The sequence below is a fragment of the Ovis canadensis genome, chromosome 4 (genome assembly GCF_042477335.2).
Source record: "Ovis canadensis isolate MfBH-ARS-UI-01 breed Bighorn chromosome 4, ARS-UI_OviCan_v2, whole genome shotgun sequence".
Taxonomy (NCBI): domain Eukaryota; kingdom Metazoa; phylum Chordata; class Mammalia; order Artiodactyla; family Bovidae; genus Ovis; species Ovis canadensis.
In genome coordinates this window covers 91,705,776-91,721,474 of record NC_091248.1, presented here as the reverse complement: position 1 = coordinate 91,721,474, position 15,699 = coordinate 91,705,776, and the positions used below count along the sequence as shown (strand labels likewise).

General features: G+C 48.0%; 1 protein-coding gene across 3 annotated transcripts in view; it reads left to right on the top strand.

Annotated features, from left to right (window-relative positions):
• OGDH (oxoglutarate dehydrogenase) overlaps positions 1–4,964 on the top strand; it is a 67,707-nt gene extending 62,743 nt beyond the window's left edge. For all 3 annotated transcript variants that reach the window (XM_069586879.1, XM_069586880.1, XM_069586878.1), the window contains 4 exons: positions 156–228; positions 3,283–3,446; positions 3,632–3,786; positions 3,877–4,964. In XM_069586879.1, coding sequence (XP_069442980.1) covers positions 156–228; positions 3,283–3,446; positions 3,632–3,786; positions 3,877–3,997 — 513 coding nt within the window. In that variant the 3' untranslated portion in view covers positions 3,998–4,964. The remainder of the gene's footprint in view (positions 1–155; positions 229–3,282; positions 3,447–3,631; positions 3,787–3,876) is intronic.
• The last annotated feature ends 10,735 nt before the right edge of the window (positions 4,965–15,699 follow it).

Below are 15,699 nucleotides of genomic sequence, written 5' to 3'. Positions count from 1 at the left end.
CTCTTTTCACCTCAGACCTATACTCCTCCTGACTGCAGAGCCAGGAGGGCAGCAGGAGGGCCTGTTCTGAAGACAGGCCTGGGGAGCCCCTTGCTGCCCTCCTTCTGGAATGCTTAGAACCTGGTCTGTCATGAGCCTGTGCTTCTGTGTTTCAGTTAATCATCTTTACCCCGAAGTCCCTGCTGCGGCACCCCGAGGCCAGGTCCAACTTTGACGAGATGCTTCCAGGTAGGCGTGAGGGGGCTGGGCATTTGGAGGGGGTCTAAACTGCTGCTGTGTAGGGGGCTTGTCAGTCTCACTGTGATCCTTGCCGCATTTTTGGTTACTGGGTGAAGAGCACTGAACACGACAGCCAGGGTGTCAGAGCTTGTGTGCAGACTGGTCCAGCAGCGTGTCTTCTCTTGTCCCACCAGGGTCCACAGCCTCTGCTGGGTGCACCCCTAGGTCTCTCTTAGAGGCAGTGAAATGAGTCCAAGGTTAGAATGCACCCTGTTGCCCAAGCACTGCTCCTGGGGGCTGACAGCAGCCAGGGACAGAGGAAAGGTACTGGGTGGGTAGGGCCTGCCCCATAACACCCAGCTCAGTGGTGTGAGGTGAGGCCCACAGCATTGCAATTTCACCCGGACAGCAGACGGAGGCGGCTGGCAGCACGCAGCAGCCCTGCACATCCCCACTTGCTGCCAGCCGTGGAGCCCCCTTTAGCTTTCTATCACAGCAAATCCTGTCTTTGGTTTTCTTCCTTTATTATTATTATGGTGAAATATGCATTTTATAAAGTTTACCATCTTAGCCACTTTTACATGGCATTAATAAACACACTCACCGGACTTCCTTGGTAGTCCAGTGGTTAAGATGCAGCACTTCTGCCGCATGAGGCACAGGGTTTGATCCCTGGTTGAAGAAAAGCAGCTCCCCCATCACCCCTTCTCCCCCAGCCCCTGGCGCCCACCATCCTGCCTTCTGTCTCTAGGGGTGACTCCTCTGGGAACTGCATAAAGTGGAATTGTGTAATACTTGTCTTTGTGTGACTAGCTTGTGATATCCTCAGGGTTCATCCATGTTGTAGCATGTGTCAGAATTTCCTTCTTTTTAAAAGCTGAGTAGTATTCTATTGTATGTATTCGGTATACGTACTTTTTGTTTGTTCATCTGTCAGTGGACACTTGGGTCGCCTCCGCATTTCAGCCATCGGGAATAATGCTGCTATGAACGAGGGTGTTCCAGTCTTCAAGACCTTGCTTTTGATCCCGTATGGCGGCTCTTGTAGTGTACACACATTTCCGTGGTGGTCCCCAAGAGTGCGCAAGGTTCCAGTCTCTCCGCACGGCTTGCCAACAGTAGCACTGCTTTCTGTTTCTCTCTTTGTTTTGCAATAGCCATCCTCATGACCATGAAGTAGTACCCTGCTGCAGTTTTGATTTTCATCTCCCTAATGATTAGTGATGTTGAGCATCTCTTCATGTGCTTACTGGCCATCTGTATGTTGTCTTTGGAGAAATGTCATACGTCCTTTCCCATTTTTTAATTGGGTTGCTTATTTTGTTGTTGAGTTGTGCGATTTCTCTCCATTTATTGGATATAGATGCCTTATCAGATATATGATTTTTGCAACTATTTTCTTCCATCTGTGTTGTCTTCTGATGTACAAACTTTTTTAATTTTCATAAAGTCCACTTTTTCTATTTTTTTCTTACGCTGCCTGTGCCTTTGAAGTTACATCTAAGAAATCGTTGTCAAATTCATTGTTTAAGTTTGATAATTTCAGCTCTTGGTCTGCCTTTCATCCATTTTGAGTCAGTGTTTCTGTGTGGTGTAAGGGCCTAGCTTCATTTGCATATGGGTATCCAGTTTTCCCAGCACCATTTGTTGAAGAGACTGTCCTTTCCCCATTGGATGTTATTGGTTCTCTTGTCAAAATCAGCTGACCATATACATGAAGCTTTATTTCGGAACTCTTCTCTTCCATTGGTCTGTATATCTGTCTTTGTGCCAATACCATGCTCTGATATTGTAGCTTTGTAATAAGTTTTGAAATTGGGAAACGTGAGTCCTCCAACTTTGTTTTTCTTTTTCAAAGTAGTTTTGACTATTTAGAATCCTTTGAGATATCACGAATCTCAGGATGGATTTTATTTCTGAAAAAAAAAGTCCATGTCCTTGGGATTTTGATAAGGATTGCATTGAATCTGTAGATTGCTTTGGTCGTATTAAAATCGTGAGTGTTAAGTCTCCCAGTCCATGAACACAAATGACTTTCCATTTATTGGTATCTTTAATTTCTTTCAGTAATGTTCTGTAGTTTTCAGTGTACAAGTTTTTCATTTTCTTGGTTAAGTTTATTCCTAAGTGATTTTATTTATTTGATGCTGTTTCAAATAGGATTTTTTTTTCTTTTTTTAACTTTCGGATTGTTCATAGAAATACAACTAAATTCTGAGTGTTAATTTTCTATCCTATAATTTTGCTGAATTCATTTATTAGTTTTAACAAGTGTGTGTGTGTATGTGTGTGTGTGTGTGTAATCTTTAGGGGTTTCTACATATAAAACAAACATGATATTACTTATTCCTTTACAATTTAGATACCTTTCATTTCTTTTTCTTGCCTAATTGCCCTGGCTAGAATTCCAGTGTTATGTTGAATAGAAGTGGTGAGAATGGATCTTGCCTTGTTTGTAATCTTGGAGCAAATGCTTTCAGGTTTTCACCAATGAGTATGATGTTCACAGTGGGTGTCTCATATCTGGCCTTTTTGTGTGTGAAGGTAGTTTCCTTCTAATCCTAGCATTTGCGTGTGTAGCATGAGTCTGAGCTTATCATGTGCTGCATATGTGTTACTAAGTGAACCCCTCATTTTCAATGCAGCTTTCTGAAGTCAGCCTTGTTCCCAGAGGGATGGTTCAGGCCATGAGTATCTGAATATTTGCTCCAGTTTCCAGTGTGGAAAGTTTTGGTGTTTGTAAACTCAGGAGGAGTCTGAGCAGAGCGGTCATGGGGTGCTCTACTAGTCCTAGCTGTCCCCCAAGTCTGAGGCAGATCGTCCTAAAGAATGAACTGATGTCACTTGCTCTCCAAGGCTGTTAGGCTACCGAGCCTGTTAGGCTCTCTCAGTGTGGATTAATTCAAGTACATCACAGGCTGGTGGGAGGGGTAGTGTCCTAACCCTCAGAAACCCTGTGTTCTGGTTTCAACCATGGTACAGCCCCACCTCACAGAGGGAAGGCCCTAGACACCCTCCGCCAAGTCCTGAGCAAACCCCCTGGCCATGGGGATTCTCTCGTAGGAACCCACTTCCAGAGGGTGATCCCTGAAGATGGCCCTGCGGCACAGAACCCAGGAAACGTCAAGAGACTTCTCTTCTGTACCGGCAAAGTGTACTATGACCTCACCCGAGAGCGCAAAGCGCGGGACATGGTGGAGCAGGTGGCCATCACCAGGATTGAGCAGGTGAGGGAATGTGGTTCCCAGACCAGTGCTGGCGGTCCTCCTCCAGGTGTCTGGGCCCTCAAGCTTTCCCAGAGTTTCTGGCATGGACGTCTTTTAGGGGTCACTGAGCTCCCTGCTGGGGACACCAGCCTCGCCCATCACTCTGAGCATCTTCTCCTGACAGTAGCTTCTCTCTCTCCCCGCAGCTGTCGCCTTTCCCCTTCGACCTCCTGCTGCAGGAGGTCCAGAAGTACCCCAACGCTGAGCTGGCCTGGTGCCAGGAGGAGCACAAGAACCAAGGCTACTACGACTACGTGAAGCCCAGGCTGCGAACCACCATCAGCCGCGCCAAGCCTGTGTGGTAAGGACGCAGGCAGTCAGCTGGGGCTGGGGAGCGTGACGAGCCCCGGTCCCCTCAGTGGCCCTCACCGCTCACTGTCGCTGCCCTCAGGTATGCTGGCCGGGACCCAGCAGCAGCTCCAGCCACCGGCAACAAGAAGACCCACCTCACGGAGCTGCAGCGCCTCCTGGACACAGCCTTCGACCTGGACGCCTTCAAGAACTTCTCGTAGATGCCGCCTGGGCTGCTTGGGCCGCCCTGCACCTCACGACTGCCCCTTGCTTCCAACTAAAGCATCGTGCCTCCGCACTGCCCACACCTCTGCCCGTCAGTACCGCACACGCCCCGTGCTCACTTAGGAACTAGGCTGTTGCCCCATCCTGTGCTTGGCTGCCCCCCAAGCCAGATGCCCACCGCCCCGGGCTCTACAGCTTCTGTCCAGCTGAGCAGCCTTCATGGAGACAGTGGGGAGCGGGAGGAGGGGAGGGAGCCCCTGCAGGTGTCCTGGGAGGGACAGATCTGCCCCCACCCAATCCCCCCAGCTCACCCCCACAGGACCGGCCTCATGTGGCATCCCCCTGTGCCAGCAGTCCTGGTCACCCAGCAAGGGGTTCCCGCACCTGGACAAGGGTGGCCTCCTCTCCCCAAGCTGAGCCCCCAACCCCTCGCAGGAGCCATCACTGTCTGAGGGTTTGTGGGGTGGGTGGGCTCTGGCAGGACCCTCACCACGCGGTGGACCAAGGGCACTGCTGCGGGACGGCTGCTGGAGATGGCCCGAGACTGGCCTGGCACAGAGCGGGAGGGTCCACTCTGCAGCGGCCACTTCCACTGCTCCAGAGGGTCCCGGCCACATGCGGGCCGTGCACACTCCACCACTTGGGGCTGGTTGTGGCCCGAAAGTGCCGCTCAGGGCCGGGGTGCTGGCTGCTCCTCTGGTCCTGCTCTCCCTTCACCTCCAAGCCACCTCCTTTCCTCTTCCCTTCAACGTGATGGAGACTCCGAAGCATTCTTCTCTCTGCTGTGCCAAAGCTGGTCAGAGGGGGAGAGGAGGGGCAGGAGTGAGGGCAGCACAAGGCCAAGGGGCCAGCTCCCCTGACCCGTCACAGGGACAAATCTGATTTATTTATTTTGGTTAAAAAAAGTAACAAGAAACTTTGCATTGCATTTGGCTTGACCCATAAAATCTGAGTTCTCCTTGAGCCTGTGTATGGTGTCATTCTTTCTACTTTGCCATCTCCTCGAAGGAGAAGGCTACCGCAGCATCTCTGCCCTGCCTGGGAAGTGGCTCTCCTCCCTGCTGGGCTCGGGTGGACCTCCCCCCTCCCGACCACCTCCCTCTGGTTGCCAGCAGTGCCAGATGATTGGCCACCGTCCTCCTCCTCACCTGGCCTCTCCATCCTTACCGTTGCAGATTGTGTCTGATGCACCCTTATTTCTGAGTGTTCCCTGCTCCCAAGTCTCCCAGCACACTCCACCTGAAAAAGTACTCAGCCATCTAAGCCAGCATGCATGGTGGGCTCGCCCTAGGACACTGTTAGCACCCTTCAGGAGCCCAAGCCACTCATTGGACCTTGGGAGGGGAGCCATCATACCAGCCAAGCCTTCACAAGGCCCTATCCCCTCTTGACAAGAGCCCCACTGCCTTGAACCTACACCACACCGGCCTTGGTTCCCTGGAGGGTGGACAGGTCTCAGCACTGAAGGAGGGCTCAGGGAAAGGCCTGGGTGTGGACATGAGGGTAACTTCCATCATGGGGCCCCCTGACATTCACCCCATCTTCTGGGCCAGACCAGGGTACTTTGTCCTTGAAGCCTTTTTAGAATGTCTTCATTTTGTCCAGGGGTTGCCCAAAGGTCCTCCTGACTTGCCATTGTCTCAGCCAGGTGGCGGGGAGGGAGTGGGAGACAGGACAGCTGTCCCTGTGGGCTTCAAAACCAGCACCCCATCCATCTGATGTGGTCAGCCAGGAAGGTTAGAGCCAAAAGAGACAAAACAAATGGCTCAGGGCCCCTTTCCTTTCCTGGAGAGACCCCCAGTGCTCTGAGGGGGCAGCTGTCTTGCACTCTGGGGAGTTACAGTCCAGTCCAGAGCACATAGAGCTAAGACACAAGATGGAGCTGGGCCCTCATGTCTTAACTGCTTCCAGTCTGGTCGGGGGGTGCAGGGGAGCCAAGAGCCCAAGGGGGTCTGGTTACTTCTGGTAGCGGGGCTTCTGAGGGAGCCATCACCATGGGCCCTTCTTTCAGGGCTGGGGCCGCAGGAATGGGGCAAGGGATTCAGGTGGTCTCTTCCCACTCCCACGGCTCTGCGGGGGTCTGCAGCCCTGCCCACATCCAGGGAGAGCAGACCTGAGGCTCTGGAAAGATGAGGCGTAATCAGACCACACTGGGCCACACTCTGGGCAGAGACTACTCTGGTCAGCTCTGTTCCGCTTCAGTCATCAGTTGCCTCTTTCCTAAAATCAGAGCAATGGTGGGAAGGAAGGAATCTCACAGTCTAAGAGAGCAGCCTGTGACCTTAGACGGGATTTCGAGGGACCTGGACCAGTGTGCATGTCAGTGTGTGCACACATGTATGTGTCTGACATGCCTCTGTGTGTGGGTGTGCATAAGCATTTGTGTGCCTGAGAGTGTGCCTGGGCCACTTGATGCAGATTCCTGGCCTTTCTGGATATAAAGGCCCATCTCCCACCTGCACCTGTGAGAGTATCGGAAGGGGATCAGCATGCCTGGCAGGAGGGGCTGTCCCTGGGAGGGGCACCCAGGACAGGTGAGCCTGAGCCAAGGAGGAGCCAAGGGGTTCGGGTCCCAGCCATGGAGGTTAGAGTCCCAAGGTGAGGTGAACGGTTTCAGTGGGAGGTTCTGATGGACCTTTCGAGAACCAGAGAAGCAGTGCAGGAGCATCTGTTTCCAGTGACTGTCGTAACGACAAATCACAGTACCGCAAACGAGGTGGGGGTGGGGAACCATGGGAACTCACACCCAGTCTGGAGGCCCGCGTCTGAAAGTGAGGTGTTGGCAGGGCCGTGCTCCCTCCGCAGGCTCCAGGGCAGGGTCTGCCATGCTGTCCCAGCTTCCCAGGCCGGTGGCCTCACGCTGCTGTCTCAGCTCTGTGGTCACATTGCTGCCTGTGTCTCTGTCTGAGCTCCCCCGGCCTTTCTCTAATGCTTCCAGGGTCCACCTGAAGAATGAAGGATAAACTCATCCTGTCATAGCTCACACCCTTTGCCATATGAGGTGATAGACACTCGAGGGACTAGGATGTGGACGTGTTTGGGGGGACTTCCATTTTGCCTACCATATGGAGCTACATCCAAGGACAAGAAGCAGGAACTACTGTCAGCAGATAAGATAGAATGAACAGCAGATTAAAAAATGAACCAGGCATGGGGTTCTTGGCATAAGAGAAGCCATTTTTTTAAAACCGATTTTCTTTGGCTACACCAGGTCTTAGTATTAGCACACAGATCTTTTAGTCACAGCATGCTAATTCTTAGTTCTAGCGTGTGGAATCTAGTTCCCTGACCAGGGATCGAATCCAGGCCCCCTGTATTGGGAGAGCGGAATGTTTGCCTCTGGACCACCAGAGAAATCCCTAAGAGAGGCCATTTTGTGACGTAAGCTTGGTCACAGTGCTTGCCCTTGAACAACCCACTCCAGTATTCTTGCCTGGAAAATCCCATGGACAGAAGAGCCTGGTAGGCTACAGTCCATGGGGTCGCAAAGAATCAGTCACGACTGAGTGACTTCACTTCACTTCAAGGGGGAAAAGTTTGATGGTTATCAGGCAAGAGATAACAGGTCACTGGTGAAGACTTCCAGTTCTAGTTCTCTGGTAAAGACTGGAAAGCACTTTCCTGAGCTGTTTTGCAGAATTTAAGCCCGCCTTAGGCACTCAACCATCAGATCAACTGGAACCTGAGGTTGATGATAATGATAATGTTAACCTTTTCTGACTCCCATGTGTGTGTGTTAATTGCTCCTGTCTGACTCTTTGTGACCTCATGGACTGTGTAGCCATGGGATTCTCCTGGCAAGAAAAAAGTAAAGTGAAGTAGGTCAGTCGTGTCCGACTCTTTGGGACCCAATGGGTTGTAGCCTATCAGGCTACTCTGTCCATGAGATTTTCCAGGCAATAGTCCTGGAGTGGATTGCCATTCCCTTCTCCGGGAGATCTTTCCACCCAAGGACTGAATGGGCTCTGACCCCCATGCGTTCAACCAACTAAGGCCTGGACTCTGTCCACTGCCCAAGCCCTTTTATGGACATGCATGTTGTTGTTCAGTCGCTTAGTGTCCAACTCTTTGCCACCCCATGGACTGCAGCACGCCAGGCTTCCCTGTCCATCACCAACTCCCGGAGCTTACTCAAACTCATGTCCATCGAGTTGGTGATGCCATCCAACCATCTCATCCTTTGTCATCCCCTTCTCTTCCCGCCTTCAATCTTTCCCAGCATCAGAGTCTTTTCTAATGAGTCAGCTCTTTGCATTAGGTGGCCAAAGCTTTGGAGCTTTAATTTCAGCATCAGTCCTTCCAGTGAATATCCAGGACTGATTTCCTTTCGGATTGACTGATTTGACCTCCTTGCAGTCCAAGGGATTCTCAAGAGTCTTCTCTAATACCACAGTACAAAAGCATCAATTCCTCAGCACTCAGCTTTCTTTATTGTCCATCTCTCACATCTATACACGACTACTGGAAAAACCATAGCTTTGACTAGATGGACCTTTGTTGGCAAAGTGATGCCTCTGCTTTTTAATATGCTGTCTAGGTTGGTCATAGCTTTTCTTCCAAGGAGCAAGCGTCTTTTAATCTCATGGCTGCAGTCACCATCGGCAGTGATTTTGGAGCCCAAAAAAATAAAGTCTGTCATGTTTCCATTGGTTCTTCATCTATCTGCCATGAAGTGATGGGACCAGATGCCATGATCTTCATTTTTTGAATGTTGAATTTAAAAGCAGTTTTTTCACTCCCCTCTTTCACTTTGACAAAGAGGCTCTTTAGTTCTTCATTTTCTGCCATAAGGGTGATGTCTTCTGCATATCTGAGGTTATTGATATTTCTCCCAGCAGTCTTTATTCCACCTTGTGCTTCATCCAGCCCAGTATTTCTTATGATGTACTCTGCATAAAAATTAAGTAAGCAGGGTGACAATATACAGCCTTGACATACTCCTTTCCCAATTTGGAACCAGTCTGTTGTTCCATGTCTGGTTCTAACTGTGGCTTTGTGACCTGCATACAGCTTTCTCAGGAGGCAGTTAAGGTGGTCTAGTATTCCCAACTCTTTAAGAATTTTCCAGTTTGTTGTTATCCACACAGTCAAAGGCCTTCATTTCAGTTCAGTTCAGTCCAGTCACTCAGTCGTGTCTGACTCTTTGCGACCCCATGAATCGCAGCACACCAGGTCTCCCTGTCCATCACCATCTCCTGGAGTTCACTCAGACTCACATCCATCGAGTCCATGATGCCATCAGCCATCTCATCCTCGGTTGTCCCCTTCTCCTCCTGCCCCCAATCTCTCCCAGCATCAGAGTCTTTTCCAATGATGAGTCAACTCTTCACATGAGGTGGCCAATGTACTGGAGCTTCAACTTTAGCATCATTCCTTCCAAAGAAATCCCAGGGTTGATCTCCTTCAGAATGGACTGGTTGGATCTCCTTGCAGTCCAAGGGACTCTCAAGAGTCTTCTCCAACACCACAGTTCAAAACCATCAATTCTTCGGTGCTCAGCCTTCTTCACAGTCCAACTCTCACATCCATACATGACCACAGGAAAAACCATAGCCTTGACTAGACGGACCTTAGTCGGCAAAGTCATGTCTCTGCTTTTGAATATGCTATCTAGGTTGGTCATAACTTTTTTTTTTTAAGGAGTAAGTGTCTTTTAATTTCATGGCTGAAATCACCATCTGCAGTGATTTTGGAGCCCAAAAAAATAAAGTCTGACACTGTTTCCACTGTTTCCCCATCTATTTCCCATGAAGTGATGGGACTGGATGCCATGACCTTCGTTTTCTGAATGTTGAGCTTTAAGCCAACTTTTTCACTCTCCTTTCACTTTCATCAAGAGGCTTTTTAGCTCCTCTTCACTTTCTGCCATAAAGGTGGTGTCATCTGCATATCTGAGGTTATTGATATTTCTCCCGGCAATCTTGATTCCAGCTTGTGTTTCTTCCAGTCCAGCATTTCTCATGATGTACTCTGCATAGAAATTAAATAAGCAGGGTGACAATATACAGCCTTGACGTACTCCTTTTCCTATTTGGAACCAGTCTGTTGTTCCATGTCCAGTTCTAACTGTTGCTTCCTGACCTGCATACAGATTTCTCAAGAGGGAGGTCAGATGGTCTGGTATTCCCATCTCTTTCAGAATTTTCCACAGTTTATTGTGCCTATCCAATAAAACAGAAGTAGACGTTTTTCTGGAACTCTCTTGCTTTTTCAGTAATCCAACAGATGTTGGCAATGTGATCTCTGCTTCCTTTGCCTTCTCTAAATCCAGCTTGAACATCTGGAAGTTCACAGTTCATGTTGAAGCCTGGCTTGGAGAATTTTGAGCATTAGTTTGCTCAAGACCAGGAGCTGACCAGGGCTCAGATCATGAACACCTTATTGCCAAATTCGGACTTAAATTGAAGAAACTAGGGAAAATCACTTCCGTACAATGTTACAAACCTCCATCCATAGTTCTTCAAGCACTCTGTCAGATCTAATCCCTTGAATCTATTTGTCACTTTCACTGTATAATCATGAAGGATTTGATTTAGGTCATACCTGAATGGTCTAGTGGTTTTCCCCACTTTCTTCAATTTAAGTCTGAATTTGGCAATAAGGAATTCATGATCTGAGCCATAGTCAGCACCCCATCTTGTTTTTGCTGACTGTATACAGCTTCTCCATCTTTGGCTGCAAAGAATATAATCAATCTGATTTCGACGTTGGCCATCTGGTGATGTCCATGTGTAGAGTCTTCTCTTGTGTTGTTGGAACAGGATGTTTGCTATGACCAGTGCATTCTGTTGACAAAACTCTGTTAACCTTTGCCCTGCTTAATTTTATACTCCAAGGCCAAATTTGCCTGTTATTCCAGGTATCTCTTGACTTCCTACTTTTGCATTCCAGTCTGCTATGACGAAGAGGACACCTTTTCTGGGTGTTAGTTCTAGAAGGTCTTGTAGGTCTTCATGGAACCGTTCAGCTTCTTCAGCATTAGTGGTTGAGACATAGACTTCGATTATTGTGATACTGAATGGTTTGCCTTGGAAATGAACAGAGATCATTCTGTCATTTTTGAGATTGCATGCAAGTACTTCATTTCAAATGCTTTTGTTGACTATGAGGGCTACTCCATTTCTTCTAAGGGATTCCTGCCCACATTAGTAGATATAATGGTAATCTGAACTGAATTTGCCCTTTCCTGTCCATTTTAGTTCATTGAATCCTAAAATGTTAATGTTCACTCTTGGCATCTCTTGTTTGACCACTTCCAATTTACCTTGATTCGTGGACCTAACATTCCAGGTTCCTATGCAATATTGTTCTTTACAGCATTAGACTTTACTTCCATTGCCAGTCACATCCACAACTGGGCATTGTTTTTGCTTTGGCTCTGTCTCTTCACTCTTTCTGGAGTTATTTCTCCACTCTTCTCTGGTAGTATATTGGGCACCTACCAACCTGGGGAGTTCATCTTTCAGTGTCATATCTTTTTGCCTTTTTATACTGTTCGTGGGGTTCTCAAGGCAAGAATACTGAAGTGACCCTACAAGAGACTGACCCAGACTTGCCTGTGAGTGTCCAGGAGTCTCTGGTGAAGGCGTGGGTCAGCGGTCACCCACTGCAGGGTCAGGAGTACTGAGTGCCGCAGTGTGTGCACGGGACCTTTTGAAGGAGGTCGCTTTATCTTCATTATCTCCACCATAGTTGGGTCTCAGGTCAAACAACAGGGAGGAAACACAGCCCTGCCCATCTACAGAAAATTTGATTAAAGATTTTCTGAGGATGGCCCCGCCCATCAGAACAAGACCCAGTTTCCCCCACAGTCAGTCTCTTCCATCAGGAAGCTCCCATAAGCCTCTTATCCTTATCCTTCAGAGGGCAGACAAAATGAAAACCACGGTCACAGAAAACTAACCAAACTGATCACATGAACCACAGCCTTGTCTAATCAATGAAACTATGAGCCATGCTGTGTAAGGCCACCCAAGATGGATGGGTCATGGTGGCGAGTTCTGACAAAACATGGTCCAGTGGAGAAGGGAATGGCAAACCAGTTAAGTATTCTTGCCTGGAGAACCCCATGAACAGTATGAAAAGGCAAAAAGATATAACACTGAAAGATGAACTCCCCAGTTTGGTAAGCTCCCAATATGGCAGTTCCAGTTCAGTTCAGTTCAGTTGCTCAGTTGAGTCCGACTCTTTGCAACCCCATGAACCGCAGCATGCAGGGCCTCCCTGTCCATCACCAACTCCTGGAGTTTACCCCAACTCATGTCCATTGAGTCGGTGATGCCATCCAACCATCTCATCCTCTGTCGTCCCCTTTTCCTCCTTCCCTCAATCTTTCCCAGCATCAGGGTCTTTTCAAATGAGTCAGCTCTTCACATCAGGTAGCCAAAGTATTGTAGTTTCAGCTTCAGCATCAGTCCTTCCAATGAACACCCAGGGCTGATTTCCTTTAGGATGGACTGGTTGGATCTCCTTGCAGTCCAAGGGACTCTCAAGAGTCTTCTCCAATACCACAGTTCAAAAGCATCAATTCTTCGGTGCTCAGCTTTCTTTATAGTCCAACTCTCACATCCATACATGACTACTGGAAAAACCATAGCCTTGACTAGACGGCGGCTGTGTGGCACAGGAGCAGCCGAGAGGAGCTACCCCACATCCAAGGTCAGGAGCAGCACTTGTGCTTTGCTGGAGCAGCCATGAAGAGATACCCCATGTCCAAGGTAAGAGGAACCCAAGTAAGACGGTAGGTGCTGAGGTGGGGGGGCATCAGAGGGCAGACAGACTGAAACCACAATCACAGACAACTAGCCAATCTGATCACATGGACCACAGCCTTGTTTAACTCAATGAAACTAAGCTATGCCATGTGAGGCCACCAGACGGATGGGTCATGGTGGAGAGGTCTGACAGAATGTGATCCACTGGAGAAGGGAATGGCAAACCACTATAGTATTCTTTCCTTGAGAACCCCATGAAAGTATGAAAAGGCAAAAAGATATGACACTGAAAGATGAACTCCCCAGGTCGGTAGGTGCCCAATATGCTACAGGAGATCAGTGGAGAAATAACTCCAGAAAGAATGAAGGGATGGAGCCAAAGTAAACACAATACCCAGTTGTGGATGTGACTGGTGATAGAAGCAAGGTCCGATGCTGTAAAGAGCAGTATTGCATAGGAATCTGGAATGTTAGGTCCATGAATCAAGGCAAATTGGAAGTGGTCAAACAGGAGATGGCAAGAGTGAACGTCAACATCCTAGGAATCAGTGAACTAAAATGAACTGGAATGGGTGAATCTAACTCAGATGACCATTGTATCTACTACTGTGGGCAGGAATCCCTTAGAAGAAATGGAGTAGCCATCATGGTCAACAAGAGAGTCCAAAATGCAGTACTTGTATGCAGTCTCAAAAACAACAGAATGATCTCTGTTCATCTCCAAGGCAAACCATTCAATATCATAGTAATCCAAGTATATGCCCCAACCAGTAATGTTGAAGAAGCTGAAGTTGAACGGTTCTATGAAGAACCTACAAGACCTTTTAGAACTAACACCCAAAAAAGATGTCCTTTGCATTATAGGGGACTGGAATGCAAAAGTAGGAAGTCAAGAAACACCTGGAGTAACAGGCAAATTTGGCCTTGGAGTACAGAATGAAGCAGGGCAAAGGCTAATAGAGTTTTGCCAAGAGAACACACTGGTCATAGCAAATGCCCTCTTTCAACAACACAAGATAAGACTCTACACATGGACATCACCAGATGGCCAACGTCGAAATCAGATTGATTATATTCTTTGCAGCCAAAGATGGAGAAGCTGTATACAGTCAGCAAAAACAAGATGGGGTGCTGACTACGGCTCAGATCATGAACTCCTAATTGCCAAATTCAGACTTAAATTGAAGAAAGTGGGAAAAACCACTAGACCATTCAGGTATGACCTAAATCATGACAGTTCCAAGGCACTGTCAAAAGACCAAGGAGTGGGTGGTGACCCAGTTCCTGGAAATTCCCACCTCTTTCCCAAAATAGTTGGAATAATCCTCCCACTCATTAGCATAAGAAATTACCCAGCGCATAAAAACTAACTATGCCACATTTTGCAGCAGCACTTGCCCTCTGCAATGGCCCACAAACTCTGTGTGTCTAGTGTGCTTCTCTCTGAATCTGAATAAATCCACTTCTTATCTATCACTTTGTCTCTCACTGGATTCTTTCTGCAATGAGACATCAAGAACCTGAGCTTCATTAGGTCCTGAAATCAGGTTCCATGGGTTTTGGCTGGATTCTATTCCATGCAGGGTTTTGGCTGGGTTCAAATACTGGCCTCGTGGGTTTGAGTCCCAGAACATAGGTTCAAGTCCTACTCTTGAACCTATGGTTTCAAGAGAACTAGATCCCACCTGCTACAACTAAGAGTTCCTATGCTGCAAGTAAAGATCCTGCATTTCACAAAGACGGAAGACTCCTTGTGCCTCAACTGAGACCCAGAAGAGTAAAATAAATATTTTTTTAAAAGAAAAGAACTGGGCATGTTTATCTTTCAACAGAAGATTCCAAGGCAAAATTCTCATTTTATACAGTTGTAGAAGGAAGACTTTAGGGAGGCAGATGTTTTCCAGTAAATAAGGGAGAATCTTCTAACAATCTGTATAGTCAAACATGAAAACACTATCCAGAAGGGAACCGGCACCAAACAGCGTCTCCTAGGGCTGTTACACTGGGGAGGTAACAGATCTGCCTTCAGAGTTCTAATTCAGGACCCTACTGTGGCCATTTCTGGCCTCTTCCCAGAACTTGCCGGCAACTCCCCCAAACTCACAGCCTCCTGGAGGCAGAAGCAGGTCATGTTCCATGGTGTGTGCCTCCCTCATCATGTGGGTCTCTTCTGGGGCCAGCTCTCCAGAGAATCTGCCTCTGCTCTTTAACCTATTTCCCAGCATTCCCCCATCTTCCATTTTTCTTTTATTTTTCTTCCTAACCCTCACATTGATGGACAGATTGTTACCTGGTGAGTCATTTCTTTCTTTTTGTCCCTTCTAGTGGGAGCAGGGAGGAGAGGAGTTACTATCATGGTCACTGGGGTGTTCAGAGCCCAGTGCCTGGTATAGCAGGCCATCATATTTGTTCAATGAAGTAATGGTTCTCCAAAGATACAGAGTTCAGGTAGCCTTGAGGGAAGAAATTTCAGCATTATTACAAGTTAATTATGAGGCATCCATCAATGGAGGAATGGATAGACAAAATGTGGTATACACACAAAAAATGAAATACTGTTCAGCCTTTAAAAGGAGAGAAATTATGCAAGCTGCAATGTGAATGAACCTTCGAGACATTCAGTTCAGTTCAGCTGAGTCACTCAGTCATGTTCAACTCTTTGCGACCCCATGAATTGCAGCACTCCAGGCCTCCCTGTCCGTCACCAACTTCTGGAGCTTGCTCAAACTCATGTCCATCAAGTCAGTGATGCCATCCAACCATCTCATCCTCTGTCCTCCCCTTCTCCTCCTGCCTTCAATCTTTCCCAGCATCAGGGTCTTTTCCATGAGTCAGTTCTTTGTACCAGGTGGCCAGAGTATTGGAGCTTCCAATCAGTATCAGTCCTTCCAATGAATATTCTGGACTGATATCCTTTAGGATTGACTGGTTTGATCACCGTGTTGTCCAAGGGATAGGCTACCCACTCCAATATTCTTGGGCTT